The sequence below is a fragment of the Babylonia areolata genome, chromosome 11 (genome assembly GCF_041734735.1).
Source record: "Babylonia areolata isolate BAREFJ2019XMU chromosome 11, ASM4173473v1, whole genome shotgun sequence".
In the NCBI taxonomy this organism is placed as follows: Eukaryota; Metazoa; Mollusca; class Gastropoda; order Neogastropoda; family Buccinidae; genus Babylonia; species Babylonia areolata.
In genome coordinates, this window is record NC_134886.1 from 33,852,325 (window position 1) to 33,876,929 (window position 24,605).

General features: G+C 42.4%; 1 protein-coding gene across 1 annotated transcript in view; it reads left to right on the forward strand.

Moving 5' to 3' along the window:
* Positions 1 to 23,154: 23,154 nt before the first annotated feature.
* The window catches only part of LOC143287228 (endoglucanase E-4-like), a 36,199-nt gene continuing 34,748 nt past the window's right edge, over positions 23,155 to 24,605 (forward strand). The window contains exon 1 of the mRNA XM_076595173.1: positions 23,155 to 23,243. Within this exon, the coding sequence (XP_076451288.1) occupies positions 23,155 to 23,243 (89 nt within the window). The remainder of the gene's footprint in view (positions 23,244 to 24,605) is intronic.

Consider the following 24,605-nt stretch of genomic DNA (forward strand, 5'->3'; position numbering starts at 1 on the left):
TGAAAACAAAGAAAATTGCTCGGAGCTGGACGCGCATAATGGTATCCATAAACGTGCCGAGGGTTAAGGTCAGTCAGCCTATCAGTTTCTCTCTCTCTCTGTCTGTCTCTCTGTCTGTCTCTCTCTCTCTCTTTCTGTGAAAAATGTTCTTCCAAATAATTAGATGGGATGTCCAAGGGCACAAACCCCGTTTACGAAAGTTAAAAATAAACATCTAACAACACTGCACAAAAAGTGCTGGTCATCATTGGATTATCTGTATAGTCATCACAGTCATTGTCTACACCCAAACAAAAGCATTTTTCAGGTTTATAAGATAAATGAACTAAATCATCATCATCAACAACAAAGCAATAAAAAAAATATATCAAAAGCTTTACAGTTTAGCTCATGTAGAAGAGCTGCGGTTGTACGCAAAGTTGGCATGCACAATTGTTAACTGTTCATTACATAAATTTGCCATTAACATTTCAGTAAAGTTGGTGGTCCTTTTGGTATGGACAAAATTTTAACTGTTCGTTTCTCAAATAAGCGATAGCTTTCGGTGGGGTTGATTTGTTTCATCACTCCATCGTCTACATTGTCGGAGGACAAGCAGCTCATCAAAACCCACAAAAACGACATCTAAACACGTTCTGTACCAAATCTCACACATAGTGACATCCAAACATGTTATGTACCAAACCTCACACATAGCGACATCCAAACATGTTATGTACCAAACCTCACACATAGCAACATCCAAACACGTTCTGTACCAAACCTCACACACACCGACATCCAAACATGTTCTGTACCAAACCTCACACATAGCAACATCCAAACATGTTATGTACCAAACCTCACACATAGCGACATCCAAACATGTTCTGTACCAAACCTCACACATCGACATCCAAACATGTTCTGTACCAAACCTCACACATCGACATCCAAACATGTTCTGTATCAAACCTCACACATAGCGACATCCAAACATGTTCTGTACCAAACCTCACACATAGCGACATCCAAACATGTTCTGTACCAAACCTCACACACACCGACATCTAAACATGTTCTGTACCAAACCTCACATATAGCGACATCCAAACATGTTCTGTACCAAACCTCACATATAGCGACATCCAAACATGTTCTGTACCAAACCTCACACACACCGACATCCAAACATGTTCTGTACCAAACCTCACACATAGCAACATCCAAACACGTTCTGTACCAAACCTCACACATAGCAACATCCAAACACGTTCTGTACCAAACCTCACACACATCGACATCCAAACATGTTCTGTACCAGTGTCAGGTCCCACGGACCACAGTGAACCATCAATGGTAGGTGACCATGGGGTCGCATACCAGAGGTATTCTGACATTAATAGCATGAATCATAACTGTGATGATGCTTTTTTTACGCATTTATTACGAATCTACCGTCTGTTCACATGCCAAAGAGTTTGTCGTTGTCGTCAGGTGATGTTGGATTTGCTGAAGTAAGAATATCAGCTTTGTCTTTCACACGGAGCCGTGTAGCAAACTGAGCCCACAAAGGGATTTCGTAAAACCAAATCATCTCTTCCTTTTCACCACACACATATACACAACCTTGAAGTGTCATGACAAATACAATTATTCTATTCTATCCTGTTCTGTTCTATGCTGCTCTCTCTCTCTCTCTCTCTCTCTCTCTCTCTCTCACTAACACACACACACACACACACACACACACAATCACAACATCTAAATGGAACACTTCCTTTAACCATGCACCGAAATTGCTATTAAGATAGCTCCTGAATTTTGGACGCCAAAACAGATTTTGCTTTTGACCTTCATTGACAAAGATTTGGTCCTGTCTTTTTTTATCCTCCTCTTCTCCATCCTTTTCTTCCTTTCCTTTCCTCTGTCCCTCCAGCATCTCTTGTTGACAAGTTTAACTCACCCAGGCGTGAAGCAGACACAAACACCAGAACACCAATGAAGCACAAAATCGCAAGGCCCCAGAACCAGGATTGTACGTGTTCGCCCTGTTGCGCATGCCCGGGGTTTCGAAATGTCAAGTGGCGTTCAAGAAGTGTGTGTTCCTTTGCTGTTTGGACTTGGGGGAGTTTTCCGGTCCATGGACGCGTCTGGACGCGTCTGGTGGAGACGGTGGTGGTTGTGATGATGGTGAGGGTGGTGGTGGTAGTGCGATAGTGGGTGGGTGGTGAGTTGGTGGGAATACTGTTATTTCCTCTGTGTGTGTGTGTGTGTGTGTGTGTTCTCTCTCTCTGTCTCTGTCTCTCTCTCACCAATTAACCAAACTGCAGAAGTTTCTCCACAACTTTGGAATGAAGCCAATCTGAATTTAAGATGTGTCAGACCGCACCAGTATTAAGAAAAAAAGAAAGTAAGAAGAAGAAGCAGGGGACAAGCAAAAAGCAAAGTAAAAAAACAACAACAAACAAAAAACACACACACCAGGAACAAAAAGACACACACACACACACACAGGCACAAACACAGACAGACAGACACACACACACACACAAACAAACGAACACACACACACACACACACACACACATGAACAAACAAAAAGTAAATAACCTTCATCTGTCTGTTCATGGTGTGTTTTGTTCATGTGCCTGTCTTACATTGTCTTACTGTCTGTCGGTCCTTGACTCTCTGTGACCTGTTTTCATACCTCTGTGCACGTGCGTGCGTGCATGTGTGTGTGTGTGTGTTGGGGGGGGGGGGGTCGTGCGTGCGTGCGTGTGCGCGCTTGTGTGTGTGTGTGTGTGTGCGTGCGTGTGTGTTTGCGTGCGTGCGCGTGTGTGTATGTGTGTGCGTGCGCGCGCGCGTGTGTGTTGTTGTTGTTGTGTTCCTCCCTTTCTCTCTGTCTTTCTTTCTTTCTCTCTCTCATTCTCTCTCTCTCTCTCATGCTGTCTCTGTCTCTCTCTGTCATTCTCTCTGACTTTGTCTTTCTCTCTCTCACACACACACACATACACACACACACACACACACATTGGGCCCCTATACAGAATCCCCTTTTTTTTTCAAACATTCCCTGTGATGTTATGTCACCAACCTTGGTCAGCTCCCCCCCCCCTACGCCACCCCCCCCCCCCCCTCTCCCTTCCACATGCTGGACATTATGATCCCTGAGACCCAGTAAAAAAGATGGCACTGGACAGGAGGACACGTTCTTGGAGGAAAGCCCCCCCCCCCCCATGAGAAATAATTCCCTGGAGAAGTGCGAGGAAGACCAAGGGAGATACACAGCACAGGGTGGTTAAAAAAAAGAAAAGAAAAAGAAGAAACAAAAGTGAAGGAGAATGGTCATACCTGGCAGTAGAAGCTGGCTAAGACAGGCGACAGTGAACATGATCTCTGTGGTGCCACAGGAAATGAAGAGGAAGATTAAACATATCCCTTCCTCTCACTCTCCTTCATCCTGAAGCCATATTCAAAATTCATTTTGCCTTAAGGTAAGTTACCTTTACATGATAGGGACCCGCAGGTACCGTTTTATCTTGATGGTTAAACTGACTTCGCATTCAAGACATGCAGGGTGCAGTCAGGCAGCTAACACATTGTCTGGATAAAAAAAAAAAAAAAAAAAATCCGGGTGATTCCCTTCTGGGCATGCCCTTCTCACCCCACTGTCGTTCAGGGCATTGCCACGAGAGTTTTGTAAAACACGTGCAATCCGCAAAGCACGCCTGTTTTCCCTCAACAAAAGGATCTGCCAAATTCACTTCTGCTTCGTGGGAAGTCAGCCTTGGCATGAAGAAAGGGAAAATGCTTTCGGGTTTGTCGGCTTTTTGTGTTCCTGAACACCAGATCGTGCTTACCCTCAGGCAGTTTGCCCTGCCTCAGACAGATTACCTACAGGTACACATTTACCGGCAGTCACGATGGTCTCTTGAACACCACCCCTGAGTCATTAATGTAGTTTTATAGATAGTGTCACGTGTTCTCGAACTGTGTACAGGTGTTCTTATTTTTCACTTTATTTCTTTTCTCTTATTTATTTATTCATTTATTTATTTTTTACAGCGTTTCGTTGGCTGACGAGAACGTTGTGTGTGTTAAAGCCTGAACCGGACTATAAATGGCGGGCGATTTGAATCAAGCCAGTTTCTCACCAGAGTCTGACACTGTGACGTCGGTGAAGGTTTATTCAAAATAAAAGCCTAATAAAGCTACGGTTTGGCTTCATTTATGGCAGAGAGCGAGATTTGCCTAGCAGCTTCCAATCTAGACCTGAATTGACTTTGGAAAGTACAAAATGTGTCAGCTACACGTAATACAAAATTTGAATGCAGAGAAAAGGGGCGGAGCTAGAGCCGTTTGTGTTTGCGCTAGACGTGTCTGTCAGATAAAAATAGCACCAGCACGTGGTACTGTCCGGTGAGAATTGGAAAGCATGCAGACAGCCCCTCGACGTTGGCAACCGTAAACGACCACATTGTGTGGCAGGAGTACACGGATATCTTTCTCCGCTAACAGTGAGTCGGTCTTTGTTTTGCTTTCACCTCCCACATGTTTACATTTCTACCGGACACGTGCTCGCGCTTTTTATAGATAAACTCCGCCCCTTTCCCTTTTATGGATAGGCTCTAGTGCGCATGCGCAACCGAAACCTTGCTCTCGGGAGTTAAGACTTTAACTGAGAAACCACTGCTTGATTAAGAGCATCGGCTTTGTCTCATATATTGAGCTTTTTTGCTGTTTTTTGTGATTGTTTTTTCGTGTCTGTTTTTTGTTTTGTATTGTCTTGTTTCTGGTTGTTGTTTTTTTAACAACAGATTAAACGATTTCACTCAGGAAATCCTCTCTCGTTTGCGTATGTGGACGCTCACACCCACACACACACGTATGCACAGACACACACTGACACATGTGCAAAAACTCTCTCTCTTTCTCCAGGAGATAGATTGGTTGATTGATTGATAGATCGACTGATCGAGAGAGAGAGAGAGAGAGAGTAACGGTTATGCAGGGTCTAGCTTTGTTTATGAACGATTTAGAAGTCCAGTTGCCTTTTGAACTCGACTTTCAGAGAGATTGGCTGGGAGGGGTGGGTGGGGAGGGGGTGTGAAGTGGGCTCGTTTGAAGATCCATGGAAAAGCCAAGCACAACAAGCCACACATCTTTTTTTTTAATTCGATGTACTATGCATATTACCACTGTAATCATCTCAACATGAACTATTTTTGGTCGATGTACTTTTGAAAGTATCTTTTACTTCTCAGTTTATTTGTTTAGGCGTTTTTTGTGTCAAAAGTGCACATGTTCTGCTCATCTGAAATTCCTTTTGAAATATTTTCACAGAGTTTGGCTTAGCATAGGAAAACATGCATGCGAGTAGGTGTGCGAGAGTGTGTGTTCATGTGTGTGTGTGTGTGTGTGTGTGTGTGTGTGTGTGTGTGTGTGTGTGTGCCAGAGCAAGTGAGCAATCCAGATTACTTCGAGGGTTCACATCTTCATGTGGATCTTAAACAGGTCTATATTCTGTGTGCCTTTGCGTGTGCATGTACAAGTGTACATGTGCATGTGTGTGTGTGCGTGTTTGTGTGTGTGTCTGTGCAAGTGCGCATACGTGTATGTGTATGTGCGTGTGTGTGTACATGTGTGTGTGCGTGTGTGTGTGTGCATGTGCGTGTGTGTGCGTGTGTGTATGCCTGTCTGTCCTTCTGTGTCTGTGTTTGTGTCTGTGTGTCTGTGATTGTGGCAGGAGGAGATTGAGAGAGAGATAAAGAAAGGGAGAGAAAAAACAAACAGACCGAAAGACAGAGATGAACAGAGATGAAGAAACACAGACAGCAAGAGAGAAAGCGAAAGACAGAGAGAGAGAGAGAGACCAGAACGGGAGACAGACAAATGGATAAACAGACTGACAGACAACTGACATAGTGATACTTATACAGGCTGACCCGATGAAGTTTGTTTAATGTTTGTTCGTTGTTATTTGTGTATGGTATTTCAAGAATTTGTTTCTTATTTGTTTCTGTTGGCTTTTTGGTGTTTTCTTTTTGGTGGTGGTGTTTCTGTTGTTTATCCTTATATATATATATATATATATATATATATATATATGTGTGTGTGTGTGTGTGTGTGTGTGTGTGTGTGTGTGTGATAAAACAGGTGCATTCACTTGCCTCATTTTGAGAAAAGAAACCTTCGATAAACTCACCTACACAAACTTCACCACCATCACCACAATCACAACCTAAAACCTCCACCCTGATGCGTCCAAGGACCGAAAAACACCCAAACACTCCCTGGAAGCAATGGAATTGTACGTTTGTGGAAGACGAACAACACTTGACATTTAAAGGCCTGGGCATGCGCAACAAGTCGAACACGCACAATCCTGGTTCTGGGGCCTGGGGGGGGGGGGGGGGGGGGGGGTTACAGTGTTCTGATGTGTGTCTGCTTCACGCTTGGGTGAGTTAAGGAGAGATCTTGGAGGGGCAGGGGAAATATAATGTGGGTGGTGGAGGGGGGGGGGGGGCATTGAAAAACAACACACAACGATAAGGAAAAACACACACATACAGATGCGTGCGTGTGTGTGTGTGTGTGCGCGCGCGCGTGTGTGCGCGTGCATGCGCGTTTGTGTGTTGGATAGAGAGATTGAGAGAGAGAGAGATTCAGATTCAGATTATTTATTCATTAATAGGCCTATGCCCCTTATGAAGGGGTAAGTGAACAACATGAATAATATCAAGCAAAATGAAAATATCTAACCAACCATATATAAGTACACATATTACATAAACACTGCACTGAAGTACAGCATCTTAAGATGTTACGATATCCCTAGATTTAAACGCCCGGTGTAAAAACAGTGCTAGCTTTCATATATCAGCATGTCTCGTGGATGACAATAATAAACTCAGTTTGAATAGACATGGCTGTCGATAGTACTTAGGTGGTATATATTTTTCTCTAATTCTAAAAAGAGCTGGACAGCGAAAAACAAAATGTACCTCGTGTTCTTTACATAGTGGACAAATTAAATCATTGTCATTATTCAGAGAGAGAGAGAGAGTTCATGTGGGTGTGTGAAAGAGAGAGAGAGAGAGAGAGAGAGAGAGAATGAATGAATAAATGAATGAATAAATGAATGAATTTTCTTTAATGAGGGAAGTGGAATAAGCAAGGACATCCAGCCCTCAGGGCAAAGAAAATCAATAAGCAAACAAACAAACAAACAAAAAAACAACAACAAAAAACAAACAAACAAACAAAAAAACCACCACCACAACAACAACAACAAACAACAAACACCCCCCTCCCGAAAAAAAAGACACAAAAAAACAAACAAACAACAACAACAACAACAACAACAACAACACACACACACACACACACACACACACACACACACACACACATACACAAAAACAAAACAAAAAAACAAACAAAAAAAAAACAAAAAAAACCCACACAAATGAAGCCATCATTACCACTGCAACTATCACTATTACCACGACTACCATTGCCACTACTACTGCTAAGTAAATAAATAAATAAATATGAATATATATATATATATATATATATATATATATATATATATATATACAACAACAACAAAAGAAAGAAAGAAAGAAAGAAGAGCGAAAGAACAAAACAGTGTCACGGCCAAAAAAACAAAAAAAACAACAAAAAAAAACAAATGATAAAGCGGACACTTCACACAAACGAATGCAGAGAGAGAGAGAGAGAGCACGCACGTGGAAATGTGTGTGTGAGAGTGAGAGAGAGAGGGGGGGATAGAGGCAGAGAGACTTCAGCATGGGTTTCAAAGAGCCGTCAGAGTGTGCGGAAAGATCCATACACACTAAACCACGTCTCCCGTAAACAAAAGACAAGAAGCAGGAGCAGACGCATGACCCAACGCGCTGAGCACACCATGAGAGCAAATGCCAGGAGAAAGAGAGACAATTTATTTATTTATTTATATATCTTTTTATCACAACAGATTTCTCTGTGTGAAATTCGGGCTGCTCTCCCCAGGGAGAGCGCGTCGCTATACTACAGCGCCACCCGTTTTTTTTTGTTTTTTTTTGTTGTTGTTGTATTTTTTCCTGCGTGCAGTTTTATTTGTTTTTCCTATCGAAGTGGATTTTTCTACAGAATTTTGCCAGGAACAACCCTTTTGTTGCCGTGGGTTCTTTTACGTGCGCTAAGTGCATGCTGCACATGGGACCTCGGTTTATCGTCTCATCCGAATGACTAGCGTCCAGACCAGCACTCAAGGTCTAGTGGAGGGGGAGAAAATATCGGCGGCTGAGCCGTGATTCGAACCAGCGCGCTCAGATTCTCTCTCGCTTCCTAGGCGGACGCGTTACTTCTAGGCCATCACTCCACAAAGAAGGTTGATTAGAGAGACAGACAACGTGTGACTTCCGTTCTCGCGCGTTAAAACGAACTCGAGCTCACGAGCACACACACACACATACCAAAACCTGCACATGTTTTCACACATGCATGCGCACGAAAATAAGCATCTCCGCAGCTCGGTAGTTTTGAGGAAATTCACATATCCGTGCGCGATGTCCTGAAAAAGTTCCCACTCGCCCACACGTGTTTGCACGCGCAGACAGGGAACAATCATGGTGTACCTGTTCTTTGGGCGTGTCCAAATGAGTTTCCTGAAACAAAGCAGTCAGCAGTAATCAGCTCACCTCACACCATCACCGTTTCGACATGACCGTTGACTTCCCACGCAACAACGAAATCTCCCCCACCCCCCTCCCCACCGGTGACTTCAAAGGGATGGAAAGAAACATTCATGTCTTTTGCAGATTGCACAAGTTCTAAATGGATGAGTGAAATTGTGTTGCGGGTTGTGTTGTGCTGTGTTGATTTTTGTTGTTGCTGTTGTTTGTTTGTTTGTTTTCTCATTGGGTCATGTCGAATCCGTCAAATAATCTCACTCATGTGTATAATATCTGTCTTTTTATCATGCATACATACACACACATACACATATACGCACGCGTGCGCGCGCGCGCGCGCACGCACGCACACACACACACACACACACACACAATCATCCACATGCATACACCAGACACACACACACACGTTCACCACACACATATTTGTCTCACACGCAACAACAAAGGTAACATCATCAAACACAAACACACACACACACACACACACACACACACACACACACACACACACACACCACAAAACAGGACAGAAGACTGAAGATGCTTTATTCACATTAAGCCTCAGCCCCTTGTGAAGGGGAATGTGAACAATATCTAACGAGCTATAATCATGAACATAAGGACCACATAACAGGAGAAAGAGAGAGAAACGGACGTTTATTCAATAAGGCGAGAGAAAGAGAGAGTCAGAGAGTCACACACACACACACACACACACACACACACACACACACACACACACACACACACACACACACAATGTATATTAAGGTCCAGCTTTGCTCATGAACGATTTATGTCCAACCACCATTTCCACTCAGAGAAAGGTGGCGAGGAAAGGTAACGTGTGTGTGTGTGTGTGTGTGTGTGTGTGTGTGTGTGTGTGTGCTTTTGCATTTGTTCTTTTTCCTTTTTTATTTGTTGCCTTTTTTCAGTATTTTGTTTTATTATCATAGGTTAAGACCGATGCATTGAGACACATTTTAAATTCAGATTGGCTTCATTCCAAAGTTGGAGAGAAACTTCTAAGATGCAGTTAACTTGGGAAAAAAGGAAAGATAAAAAAGACCAGATAAAGACGTGTATAATTATATATATATATATATCTACGCCTACCAACTCACGCACCCGCACGCACACTACAGCCACCACCCTCACCACCTCTACAACAATCACCTCTCCACCAAACGCGTCCAGAGACCTGGGAAACACTCCAAAACGTCCAAACAGCAAAAGAAACCAGTGGTTTCTTGATGGCGAACGCCACTTGACATTTGAAACCTTGGGCATGTGCAACAAGGCGAACACGTACAATCCTGGTTCTGTGGCCTGTCGGTTTTGTGCTTCATTTGTGTTCTGGTGTGTGTGTCTGCTTCACGCCTGGGTGAGTTAGTCAACAAGAGATGCTGGAGGGACAGGGGAAAGGGACTGAAGAGGAGGGAGATGTGTAAGGGAGAGAGGGGGAAGGAGGAGAAGGAGGAAGAATACGAAGAAGAATTCGAAGAACGCGAAGAAGAAGAATGCGAAGAAAGAGAGTGTGAAAGAAGAAGAAAGTGAAGAAGAAGAATGCGAAGAATATGAAGAAGAAGAAAGTGAACAACACGAGTATCAGAATGAATGCTACGATGCGACTTGGAAGCCAACTTCAGCGTGTACGCTCTGAGCGCAATTTAAAAGTTCTATATCAGAATGGAATGCTACGATGCGACTTGGAAGCCAACTTCAGTATGTACGCTCTGAGCGCAAATTAAAAGTTCTATACATCTTCGGAGAGAGAGAGAGAGAGAGAGAGAGAGAGAGAGAGAGAGAGAGAGATTCCTATTTAGATGGTTTAATGTGCTTTGGTCATAGGCATACATACATGTAGGGGAAGAGGGATGAGTAATCCAAATGTTTATTTACCAGCCATGTAATAATATTACTTGTAATACGGTATGTACGAACTAAAATTCAGTTCATAAATTTCCATATTGATTAAGTATGGAGTCGTTTTCCAGACAGTTTGAGCATAATGCGAATTAACATACTTTCTAAACTGCAGACAACATTGGCATTCAAGGTTCAATAAAAATACGATAAACACCTTTCTCGGGGTGGTATTGATACAATCCACTGATTTGCATTGATTCATTGTCTCCTTCTCACAGCATGAAAAAATGAATTTGCTAACTTGGTGACTAAGGTGATAATTTCTCCTTCTAACAGAATGCTTAGGGGTAAATGTTGAAATCTTTTAGGAACATCTAGGCTCAAGTCATTGAATAATGGGCAAACAGAAATAAAGTGGTGGTCGTTTTCATCTCTGTTTCCACACCTTGAACATTGTTTATCTTCAAATTTTCACTACAATATTAAAATTCATACCTGTCCTTTTCTCGTATTGTAGATGACAATTCCTGTATGAGCACGTCTATCAATCGATGCTTAAAAGCATGAAGAAAGCTGTGTTTGTCCCCAGCACCTTGCTTTATCTACGAGAGAGTTAATAAATGTGTTCTTTATTGCGTTCTGTGATTAGCGCCCTTGTAATTGAAAGTAACCATTCGCAGGTTTTTGTTCTTCATACCCTTTTTACGTGTTCTATGCAATGTACCCCTCTCTCCGTGTCGGTCCCTCTGTCTGTGTCTGTCTGTCTGTTTGCCTGTGTGTGTGTGTGTGTGTGTGTGTGTGTAGGTAGAAAGGTAGATAGATAGAGAGAGAGATAGATAGATAACGATCATTGCACTTAGAATTTATTTGGCAATCGCCAACAGAGAATTCCAAAGTGATGATGAATACCACAGGTATATTTTAGGATTGGATGGAATTAGAACAGCAGCACAGTTTTCTTTTTGTTTCTATTACTTCTTCTTCCCCCCATCCCCCCATTTTTTGTTATTATCTTTTTCAATATTTGTTTGTTTGTTTGTTTTGTTTTGTTTTGCTGTTGAGTTTATTCTTTGGCGCAATTATTTATTCATTCATGCTGTTTCGGGATGATGAACGTCGTCAGGGGCCAAGATAATGACAGCTGGCTGTGCGGGTCACCTGGGCTGTAAAGCAACAAGAAGAGAGAATGAACACTTCCTGACTGACAGCTGGCTGTGCGGGTCACCTGGGCTGTAAAGCAACAAGAAGAGAGAATGAACACTTCCTGACTGACAGCTGGCTGTGCGGGTCACCTGGGCTGTAAAGCAACAAGAAGAGAGAATAAATACTTCCTGACTGACAGGTGACCATGGTGGCTCGCTCCCTGCCCGCGATCACACACCTGCTGGCTGCACAACGAGTGCGCGTGGTGATGATAAGGAGGAGGAGGACGACAAGGTGGTTCCTAATGTGTTCGTGTTTTTTTTGGTCATGTACGTTTATGTGTATTTGATTGTGCTTTCATATCTGTTAAACTGCATGTTTGTTGCATATCTGTTATGCATGTGTGTATGTGTGGATGTGTGTCTGCATGTTTTACATTTATTTGCTTATTTGTCATCATTGTTGTCTTTTTTTGTGCGTATAGGGTTGACTTTTGCGCATTATAAATATTATTATTATTATTTTATGTATTTATCTACTTTTTTAAAATTTAATTAATTTGTTTATTAAATATTTTATTTATTTATTTATTATTTTATTTTATTTTATTTTTCTCAAGGCCTGACTAAGCGCGTTGGGTTACACTGCTGGTCAGGCATCTGCTTGGCAGATGTGGCGTAGCGTATATGGATTTTGACCGAACACAGTAAGAGAGAATAAATACTTCCTGTTTCAGTTTCTCAAGGAGGCGTCACTGCGTTCGGACAAATCCATACACGCTACACCACATCTGTTGAGCAGATGCCTGACCAGCAGCATAACCCAACGCGCTTAGTCAGGCCTTGAGTGCATGCTTACATATTTGTGTACCTATGAAAGTGGATTTCATTTTACGTAATTTCGCCAGAGGACAACACTCTCGTTGCCATGGGTTCTTTTTCAGTGCGCCAAGTGCGTGCTGCACACGGGACCTCGGTTTATCGTCTCATCCGAAAGACTAGACGCTCAGTTTGATTTTCCAGTCAAACTTAGGAGAAAGGGCGAGAGCGGGATTCGAACCCACACCCTCACGGACTCTCTGTATTGGCAGCTGAGCGTCTTAACCATTCTGCCACCTTCCTCCTTCCTGACTGACAGGTGACCATGGTGGCTTGCTCCCTGCCCGCGATCACACACCTGCTGGCTGCACAACGAGTGCGCGTGGTGATGATAAGGAGGAGGAGGACGACAAGGTGGTTCCTAATGTGTTCGGGTTTTTTGTTGTTGTCATGTACGTTTATGTGTATTTGATTGTGCTTTCATATCTGTTAAACTGCATGTTTGTTGCATATCTGTTATGCATGTGTGCTTGAGTGCATGTGTGGATGTGTGTCTGCATGTTTTACATTTATTTGCTTATTTGTCATCATTGTTGTCTTTTTTTGTGCGCAAAGGGTTGACTTCATCAAAATTTTGCGCCCTATAAATATTATTATTATTATTATTAGTATTTTTTTTATGTATTTATCTACTTTTTGAAATTTAATTAATTTATTTATTAATTATTTTATTTATTTATTTATCTTATTTTATTTTATTTTTCTCAAGGCCTGACTAACGCGTTGGGTTACACTGCTGGTCAGGCATCTGCTTGGCAGATGTGGCGTAGCGTATATGGATTTGACCGAACGCAGTGACGCCTCCTTGAGCTACTGATACTGATACTTCTACAAGTTGGTTCCGTTGCTCAGCGCTGCTTACCGGTATCTCACAAAGGCTATAACCCAGAACTCCACCTGTCCCCTCACTAGAACGTCAATCTTTTTTTCTTTTACTTTTTTTTTTTCAAAGGTGGAAAATATGATGCACACTTCAGTTCAGTTCATTTCAGTTGCACAAGAGAGGCGTCACAGCGTTCGGACAAATCCATATACGCTACACCACATCTGTTAAGCAGATGCCTGACCAGCAGCGTAATCCAATGCGCTTAGTGGGGCCTTGGAGGGAAGAAAAGGGATACATAACCAAATAAATGGGTAAGTCATCAAAAATAACGAATGAGAGGATTGATTAGAATAAATAAGTAAATAGATATAAAGAAAAAAAGGAAAGAAAAAAAGTAAGCAAACAGATAAAGAAATAACATGAAATGTACAAAAATATTATACAGAATATTCAACGTGATGTGTGAGAAAGTGTGGGAAGTCCCCCCCCCCCTTTTTTTTTCAAAAATCAAACACATTCCTTTCGTTTTCGAGCTGGTTTCTTGACATTTTATGACACAAAACGTGGAGAAAAACAAGAGAGAGAGAGAGAGAGAGAGGGGGGGGGGGGGGGGGGGGGGAGGGGGTGACGATCATGATAGGCCTGATGATGACGACGTTAGTGAAGACGTTGATGGTGATGACAATGAAACTGTCACTTACTATGATGTATTTGTATCTGTATTTCTTTTTATCACAACAGATTTCTCAGTGTGAAATTCTCCCCAGGGAGAGCGCGTCGCCACACTACAGCGCCACCTCTTTTTTGGATTTTTTTTTTCCTGCGTGCAGTTTTATTTGTATTTCCTATCGAAGTGGATTTTTCTACAGAATTTTGCCAGGAACAACCCTTCTGTTGCCGTGGGTTCTTTTACGTGCGCTAAGTGCATGCTGCACACGGGACCTCGGTTTATCGTCTCATCCGAATGACTAGCGTCCAGACCACCACTCAAGGTCTAGTGGAGGGGGAGAAAATGTCGTTTTTATTGCACGTCACATGAGAGAGACCAGTGGAAGGTGGGTTTTCCAGTCTGGAATTCACAGTCGGAATTACAGCAAACAACAAAACTATGGCAAAATGAACGAGACACAGACATCATACATACCAAGACCTGACCATGATCTTTTCTGACTGATGCTATGAACAATAATATCGAAAATTTTGTTTCACAGAAAATGGGGACCGAATTAAATTTCAATGTTTCGTCGTGATACAGTTTTTTTCTGTTACATTTATTTAGAAAGTTCCTTCGTTTCACGCTTGTTCATTTGTTCATCAGTATGTATTAGAATGCATGTGCATGCAACGTCTCAAGCAACTTAGCTTCTCAGCTGGAGAGAAACCTGTCTGGACACGATTTTTTTATGGAAAAAGAACACACACACACACACACACACACACACACACACACGCACACACACACATAAAACAACAGCAACAAAACAAATTCAAACGATCCTAAGTTACCATTGTCGACTGCTTTGCAAACGACTTCAGCATTACCATGATCGTCGATGTCGTCGCCCCTCTCTCTGTTCCTTCTTTTTCTCTCTCCTTTTTCTCTAAGATTTGTGCCGTAAAAAGTCAAGAAACCAACCAATCTTGATGGCAGATGAAATGTTCATACAAGTACTGGGCAACTTGTCACGCTTTCTCTCACACTGCTTTATCGTGAGTACAAGCTTAGGCTCTGGGAGGGAAAAGAAGAAAGCGTCATGAAGAATAATTAACAAATAGTAAAGAGTGGTAACTCTCTCCATTCACAAGGTACACAACTTCAAGTCAGTGCTGCTTACGCTACCGATTCAGCTAGCACACAGGTAAATAAAAGGTACATTGGAACAAACCCAGACTCTTCCTCGTCATGAAGAAAAGGCGCTAAAATAGGCTTCTGCTTTAATTAACGCACAGCTGCCTTCTCATGGAAAGCCCGCAGTTTCATCCTCTTTTCTGCCCCCAAGCGTCAGCAGTGAATCAACAAAGTAACTGCCTTTCATTAATTAACTCTCTCCATACGAACGGCGAAAGAGACGACGTTAACAGCGTTTCACCCCAATTACCATCATCAAAATAGTGCAAGCGGAAGGCTCTTATACTGAAGAGGTGAATGTTGACAAAGAAGACCACAATTCTGACGACGGAAGCTAAAGGTTGGGTCATTAAGACACCCACTGGATATCCGAGGGGTCTGTGTAGAAGAGAAGAGAGGACTGGCCGTACTGAGTGAGTTAAACCACAAGGACATGTGCCCTCATTGTGCCCACATTGTATTCTCGTGCTTTGGTTGACAGACCATGATTATGTTCCCACACTTCTGTCGTTCTTTAGAGAGTGCCTGACCGCAGTCTATAACCAAAACGCTGACTCGATCAAAACCTGTGTCCTCAATCCTGACCCAAGCCTTAACCTTGACCTGTGTGTGTGTGTGTGTGTGTGTGTGTGTGTGTGTGTTTGATAACGCGGAATATTGATGTTTTTTATGAGCTTACTTTGACTTTGCTGTGTGTTATAATGTTCTATGCAATGAGTTACTGTTCTGCTTGCTACGCGCATGTATCACAGACTTCTGAATTTCTCGGAGATTCTAAAACATGTCTAATTCTGGTTTTGTATGACTGTAGCCGTGTCATACTGTTTAATCCATAGCAGTTTGGGGTAGTGGTCATCATTCGTGCGTCCGATGTTTAGAAATCGATACATGTGACATCCTCTCTGAACTTGTGCTGGCTCTTGCGCTCCACCAGCTGCCAAAATTCGGACTCCTTTTGTTCTTTTTCTTCTCCTTTTTTTCTGCGCTCCTCCTTGGCTTGCAACTCCCTCTTTCGCTCGTACGTATGAGTGGGCTTTTATGTGTATGACTCCTGCCAGTTAGGCAACCATACGACGTTTAGGGGTGTGTGTGCAGGGTATGTTCTTGTTTCCATAACCCGCCAAACGCTGACATGGGTATACACACTGGGGTTCAGGCACTAGCTGGTCTACACATATATTGATCGGAAAAAAGTCTCCACCCTTAAGCCACCAAGCGCGCCAAACCCGGGGATCGAACTCAAGAAACTCGGGCGAGAATCCGGCCATCTAACCATTCGGCCACCACACCCATCGAACATGTTCAACTTCCATGCGTGTTCACTGAACATTTATTTGCTTATTTGTTATTATTATTATTATTATTGTTGTTGTTGTTATTATTAGCATCATCATCGTTGTTGTTGTTGTTTTTGTTATTATCATTTTTTCTTAAAAAATCTCTTTATCTAATTATTTATCTATATTTTTATCTTTTTTTTGTTTGTTCTTTTTTTAATAATTTTTTGTCTATCTTATTTTATTCATTTATCATCTTCTTAAAAGCATAATCTATATATTCATTTACTTCTTTATTTGTATAATTTCTTATTCATTATTTTATCTATTCATTTGTTTTTTTAATTCATTTATTTATTTATTTTTCTCAAGGCCTGACTAAGCGTGTTGGCTTACGCTGCTGGTCAGGCATCTGCTTAACAAACGTGGTGTAGCGTATATGGGTTTGTCCGAAGGCAGTGACGCCTCTTTGAGCTACTGATACTGATACTGAAAACACGAAAATGGTCATTCGATCAGAATGAAGACGAAATTCGTATGGTACGTATGCGTTCAGTATATAGAGATGAGATCAGATGAGAAGATACACGTGTCTGTTCTGCGGTCAGAGATGTCCGCTTAAACCAGAAGACCAGATACAGAACTCAGCAAGCAAAGTCGTCATCTGAAAGACTAGCACCAAAACCACCAAACAGAAAACCATATTATATAGAGCTTAGCAACATCGTCATCTGAAAGACCAGCACCGCCAAACAGAAAACCATATTATATAGAGCTTAGCAACATCGTCATCTGAAAGACCAGCGCCAAAAAGCATGATATATAGAGCTTAGCAACATCGTCATCCCAAAGACTAGCGCCAAAACCACCCCAAACAGTAAACCAAACATTTAGAGCTCAGCAACAGCGTCGTCCGAAAGACTAGGAACCAGTCTTCTACCCATGATATCAATGGATGAGGCGTGTGGTGAGTGTGGGTGGGGCAAAACCCCAGGTAGTCATCCAATGGCAGTGATGTGATTGCCAGTGGAGGGTCAGGGGCCGCACAGTCCAACAGCGATGACCTCACCCTAGTTCTATTTCTGGCTCAATCGTTGCTGAGTAGCTCATGTACGGAGGGGGAGAGAGAACGGAAGGGGGTGGAGGAGGAGGCGGGGGTGGGGAAGGAGGGACAGGTCACAGGAGTGCCCAGCAGACGGTGTGGTGTTCTGTACCAACGATGATCCTCTTTCTTTCCTGAATGAACATCCCGGATAAGTCTGCCACGTGTTGTCACAAATAGACGTTTGAATTCAGCGTCTGGCCGTGCCGCGCGCGCGCGCACAACCACATCAATGATGCTGCGGAGAGAGAGAGACAGAGACAGAGACAGAGGCAGAGGACGACGACGACCAAAGCAGAATCCCATGATAATTGGACGCCTGATCTGTGGTCCGAAAGAAACGCTTGCCTATCAGTGTTCTTTGGACTGGGGTATAAAAAGATCCGACTTTTATTATTATTATTATTATTTATTGTTGTTGTTGTTGTTTCCTGACCCAACAGAATTCTCTTGGGGTTGCTCTCCCAGGGGAGACAATACAACACAGACGAAACTGTCAGAAACATTGGGCAAATCTGCCCTTTCCTCAGAGGGATGGGATCACGGAAAGGAAGAGCTTGAAGGAAGGGGGTGGGGGTGTGGCCTGGGGTATTAGTGTGGGGGGATGGTTGGAGGTGGTGGGGCAGCTAAGCAAGGAGCCACAGAGAGAGAGAGAGAGAGAGAGAGAGAGAGAGAGGGCCAAAGCAGATTCCGTAATGATTTAGACTGTAGTAGTTGATGGTCCATAAGAAACGTCGATCGGTGATTGGTCTGGGGGAGATTAGGATATCTTCTTGTTGTTATTATTATTATTATTATTATTATTATTGTCATCGTTGTTGCATCTTCATCATCCTCACTATCATTGTTATTACTATAATTTCTTGTCGCAACAGAATTCCCTGTGTAAACTTCCGGTTCTTCTCCAAAGGGAGATAATACAACACAGAAAAAAAGGTAGGACACATTGGGAATGACTTTCCTTTACTCTTGATTGTCCCACTTGCAACTTGCAAGACGAGCTACTTTCCGTCAAAGACTTAGATCAACATTAACATTTGGTATACTGTCCAGAGTGCAAAAAGTGCCATGAAAGATTCTCTTATCCCTATTTCCTCCAATATATCAGTCTTTCCGTCAATGTTTTTTTTTGTATTTCAGAACATTCTGGATATAAGAATTTACAATCTGCAAACTTACCAAAAGGTCTTTGACGATGAGAAGCTCATAAGTACTGGAACAGTGAGAATCTTTCCCAGCTTATAATTCTATGGAATGTTTTATATGTTGTGCATTTAGATACTATGTTACAATATGTCGTTCGTTTCTGTGTCATTTACTTTTTAAGCAATTCACAAATAGCTGGTAAGAATAAGAATTACACAGACAGACAGACACAGACATTTACACACATAGATATACACCATTCGCCGTACTGATTTCAAATAATAATCCACCCAAATCGTTGACGGAAAGAAACACTTCCCTACCACAAATAAAGTGCAGTTCTTTCCCTCTTTACTATCCACTCATTATCATCAAAAATAAAGATGAAGAGAGAGAGAGAGAGAGAGAGAGAGAGAGAGATTTTTAGTCTACCCCGAGCTTAGATTTTAGCAGGTCTACGTGTGCATTGTAGCATCCAATGCCAGAAGTGTTCGCTGAATGCAAATGAGATCATTTGACAAGTGTTGACACAGGACAGCATCCTCAAACGACATGAAAAAAGAGAGGCCATTTACACTGTGTCGACATTGCAACAGCAGGGTATGTGAAAACAAAGTTCGCATGGTGATGAGAGTGTGTGAAAAGCATGCTGCGTAACCCAGCACACACACGGGCAAGTATAGCCGCATACACGCACGCGCACGCACGCACGTACACACACACACGCACAAAGACACATGCACGCACGCGCGCGCACAAGCACACACACCCACACAAACACACACACACATCAGCGGCCAATCCTCAATACCCCTTCTCCTCTTTCTTCTGTCTCTCTCCATTCCCCCGTCACACACACACACACACACACACACACACACACACACACACTCTCTCTCTCTCTCTCTCTCTCTCTCTCTGTCTCTGTCTGTCTCTCTCTTCCTGACTCTCACTCTCTCTCTTTCTGACGGCGGAACGCTTCCAGGTTCTGCCAACGGAATCAAGGGAAGTGACCCTCAATTATGTTCCGGTTGATCCAACAATTAAGATGGCGCCCAATCCCCAGTCAGAAGCGGCTCAAGGCGCAACTGCTTTACGTCCTGTGGTTGTCGTCGTTAAGAAAGTAGTCGTGCATCTCCCGGCATCAATAACTGGTTTTTTGTGGGTTTTTGTTGTTGTTGTTGTTGTTGTTTGTTTTTGTTTGTTCTTGTGGTTGTAAATATTTTGATTGAACATCGTCGTTACTTTTTTGATGGTGTTCTGAAAATGATAATATAGTAATAATGATGATGATGATGATAATGTAATAATGATTATGTTATTATTATCATTATCATTATTATCATTATTAGTACCATCATCTTCAATCATCAGTACTATTATTATTATTGGTAGTAGTATTGTTGTTGTTATTGTTATTATCATTATCACATCATTACCATTGCTATCATGATGATTGTTGTTCTTGTTATCATCATCATTATCATTTCTTTTTCTTTCGGTATATTCTACATTTTACTAGGCTTCTACATCATCTACAAACTACCGCCACTATTGTTTATTTGACTGTTAACATGACCACAACTACTGCAACAACTGTACAGCTGCTATTACTACTGTTACTACTACTACTACTACTACTACTGCTATTACTACACACACATTCGCACGCACGCACCACGCATGTACACACACACACACACACACACACACACACACACAGACTTACAAACAACAGACAGACACTCTCTCTCTCTCTCTCTCTCTCTCTTATTCACGCACCCACGCACTTACACATTCACATTCACTCACAGGGAGAGACAGACAGACAGACAGAAAGACAGATAGAGACACAGAGATGAGACTAGAAACAGAGACAGACACAGAGACAGTCCCCTAAATTAAAGGGATCAACGATCAACAGAGAAACAAACATCTGTCTGTCCTCCATCATGCCTGCCCGCGATGCACACACCGCCAGCCTGTTAGAATTATCGCCCCTCGCTTTGCATCTCTCTCCCTTTGGGAGTCCCATGTGAAGCGCTTGATAGCACGGACGGACAACATCCTCCATTCGGCGCATGTTTTCCACGGGTTATTCTGAATACAACATCGAGCAAGCTTTAAAATGGCAAGCAAAAAATATTTAATATAAAAACAAGAAAAACAAAAACAGCTCAAGACATGAAAAAGATAGACATGAAAACACACGCCAAACTCATATGAACAAACGTCAAAGTGGCAAACACAAATTAGATAAACAGGAAATTATGAAATGACAAACAACAAGAAGGAATCTGGTGAACAGATGTTTCGTGCGGCGTCCCAATGACACTTCTGGAAGAAGAAGAAGAAGAAGAAGAAGAAGAAATACAATCATCGGGTGGTGGGAAAAAAACATTGTAGGGAACGACAAGCAAAATCAACTCGGATCAGGCTTCGCTTGTCTTGCATTCCACACCAGATCTGCATTTTCTCTGCTGGATCCAAAATCACCAACCGCCTCTTCTGGCCATCCCACGATGTGTTATTATCATGATTACTCTCATTATTTCTTTTTTCTTTTTTACTACCACAGAATAGCATTACGTATAACACCACACCACCACCTCTGCTAACAGTGTCATCATCCTGGAAAAACCCATCATCTACATGTGTGATTTAATTATGCTGTGGTGTTTTTTTCTTCTTATGACAATAAAACCACATCTGCGTGGCTTGATGATCACGTGATGCCCTGGAACATTCTAGAACCTATAATAACAATAATAATGTACATTTATATAGCGCCCTTTCTCTCTAAGAGCTCAGGGCGCTTTACATGAAAGAAAAATATTACAAGTTACATAAATCATTCATGACCATTCTTTCTCAAACCCCCTCCCCCTCTTCACACACTATCCCTTTCCCACTCTTCATACATCCAAAGTGAGCTGACAAGGGTGGTGTTGGAGAGCAGGGAAGCTGAGAGTGCTTATGGATAGGTTTTAAAAAGATGAGTTTTTAGTGATGAGCGAAAAGCAGAAGTAGAATCGGAGGCACGGATATGATGAAGAAGGTTGTTCCAGATGTGAGGAGCAGCAAAGAAGAAAGAATGTTCACCATAGGTTCTTGTATGGACACGAGGAAGTTTCAGAAGGTAACAGTCAGAGGAAGAGCGGAGATTTCTTGCGGGAGTATAAACACTGATAAGGTCAGAAAGATATGTACGTCCTGCGGAAGTGGAAAGCAGAATAACAGAGACACACGACTTTTTATTTAATTATCGCTTCTGTTGGGAGCCAATGTAGAGTGCGGAGGAGAGGAGAAATGTGATCAGTACGTGGGACTCTGAGAGTCAGACAGGCAGCATTGTTTCGAAGTTTTTTAATTCGCTGAAGAATATTATGTGGACAGCCTATGAAAAGAGAATTACAGTAGTTGATTCGTGACAGCACAAAAGCAGAAAATGGAGTTTTAGTAGTTTCAACAGAAAGGTACTGACGGATAGAGTTGATGCGACGAAGTTTATGATTGACTATGCGTATCAGATTTACTACCTGAGCGTGCATGCTGAGGTTTGAGTCAAGAATGACTCCAAGGTTCCTTGCTGACTTAGAAAACTGAACTGTGGCATCACCAACCACAATAGAAGCAGGAAAAGAAGTAGATGTGGACATTCTTGCAGAGGAAATAATCATACCTTCAGTTTTGTCATCATTCAACTTTAGTGTGTTGAATGTCATGTACTGTACTGCTCCCATCGATGAATCGCATCTGACATCTCGATGGCGTCACAAGTGACAGCGTTTGGTTTAGTTGGTTGGTTGGTAGATCGCAAAGATTTATCAGGGCTGGCTGGTTGGTTAGTTGGTTGGTTGCTTGGTTGGTAGATCAATAACGATTCTCCAAGGTTCGTTGGTTAATGGATCAAAAAAGATTTATCATGGCTGGTTGGTTGATAGATCAGTAAAGATTCTTCAAGGTTGGTTGGTTAATAGATCAATGAATATGTATCAGGGTCTCATCCAGGTCTTCTGTCTTGTGTGCCTTTTTCTTTCTACATTCTGTTTTATTTCTTCGTCTGTCTGCTTATTTATTTTCTAAATTCTAATTTTCTTTCTTTCTTTCTTTATCTTTTGATGTATCCATATCATTTGTTCATATATCTTTTTCTCCCCAACTCAAGGCCTGACTAAGCGCGTTGGGTTATGCTGCTGGTCAGACATCTGCTTAGCAGATGTGGTGTAACGTATATGGAATTGTCCGAACGCATTGACGCCTCCTTGAGTTAATTGAACTGTAAACTGTGTGACGACCTGACGAAAAAAAAACCTTGTCGCTTCTCACTAACACTGGAGCTTGCAGCGCACGGGTGGAATGAAAAGGGGGACCCCAATGGAAGACACAGATGCTGCTCGGGACACGAGACGAGATGGTGGGGATAATGTTGACGGGACTGTGGTGGTAGAGCTGGGGGGTCAGGGGTGGGTGGGGAGGGGGAGGAGACGGGAAGAAGGATGTCTGTTGGAGGTGGGAGGAGGAAGAAGGATGGAGGAATATCTGATGGTTGGGTTCTCTGCTTCGGTGACACGGTGTGTCGTGGAGAAGATAAGAGAGCGGCATGGGGAATGGGGGAGTGGAGGGGAGGAGATGAACTGGTGGTGGTGGTGTAGTGGGTTTGGGGGGGGGGGGGTAGACAACGGAAGGAATTTGGGGTGGCGTGAGGACGGTGGGGTGGGGGGGAGGGGAGCGGAGGGGGAAGGGGGACATTGCTGCTGATTTGTGGGGCACTGTGGTTTATCTCTGTGGACCTTGACTCAAGGGGACACACACACACACACACACACACACACACACACACACACACAGTCACACACACACACACACACACACACACACACACACACACACACACACACACAAACACACACACAGACAATTACACACACACACATACCCACACACACACACACAAACACAATCACACACACACAAACACAATCACACACACACACACACACACACACACACACACACACACACACACACACACACACACACACACACACACACACACACACACACACACACACACACACACACACAGAGAACACTGTACACTGAAATGTTTAATGTCATTAGCTGTAAAGCTCTGGTGACATTGTAGTTACAAATCAGAACAAAAATGATGCAAAACAAATAAAATGGAACAGAAAGGAAAATCATAATCAAAGCAAACTAAACTCCTAAGGAATACTTTTGGTATTTTGTCCATATGGCAGGCGGGTACTGTGCCTTTTTCCCCCCAGTCGTTCGTCTCCAAGTTTCGAACAATACACAGGAAACAAAGTACATATAATCCATGTAATGATTATTTAAGCATGTGACATCGACACACATCATATCAATACGAACACATAACAAAGTACATATAAAACAGATAATAATTATTTAAGCCTGTAACACCGAAACCCGTCATATCAATACGAATACATCATAAAAATACTTTGTCGAAATTGACCATCCAAATGCAACTCTTCCTTTTTGTCTATGCCTGTTTTTCCCCCTCATAGAACCCAGACTAAGTTTTTAATTGATTAATCAGTATATGGACCGATAGTAGACGTTTTACGTATATTTACTTCCTCGGATACATATTTTGCTAGTGAGAGTATCATATCTTCATGTTCTGTCATCAGTATGCCGAACAAATCTTTTCTCTGCGTTGGAGCTGTATTGAAAAGGGTACAGGTTTTTTTTCGCAGTTCTTCGTATCTTTTGCAGTTAAATATGAAATGGCTTTCATCTTCTGGGCTTTCGCTACACATTGGGCAAGGGGATGTTGC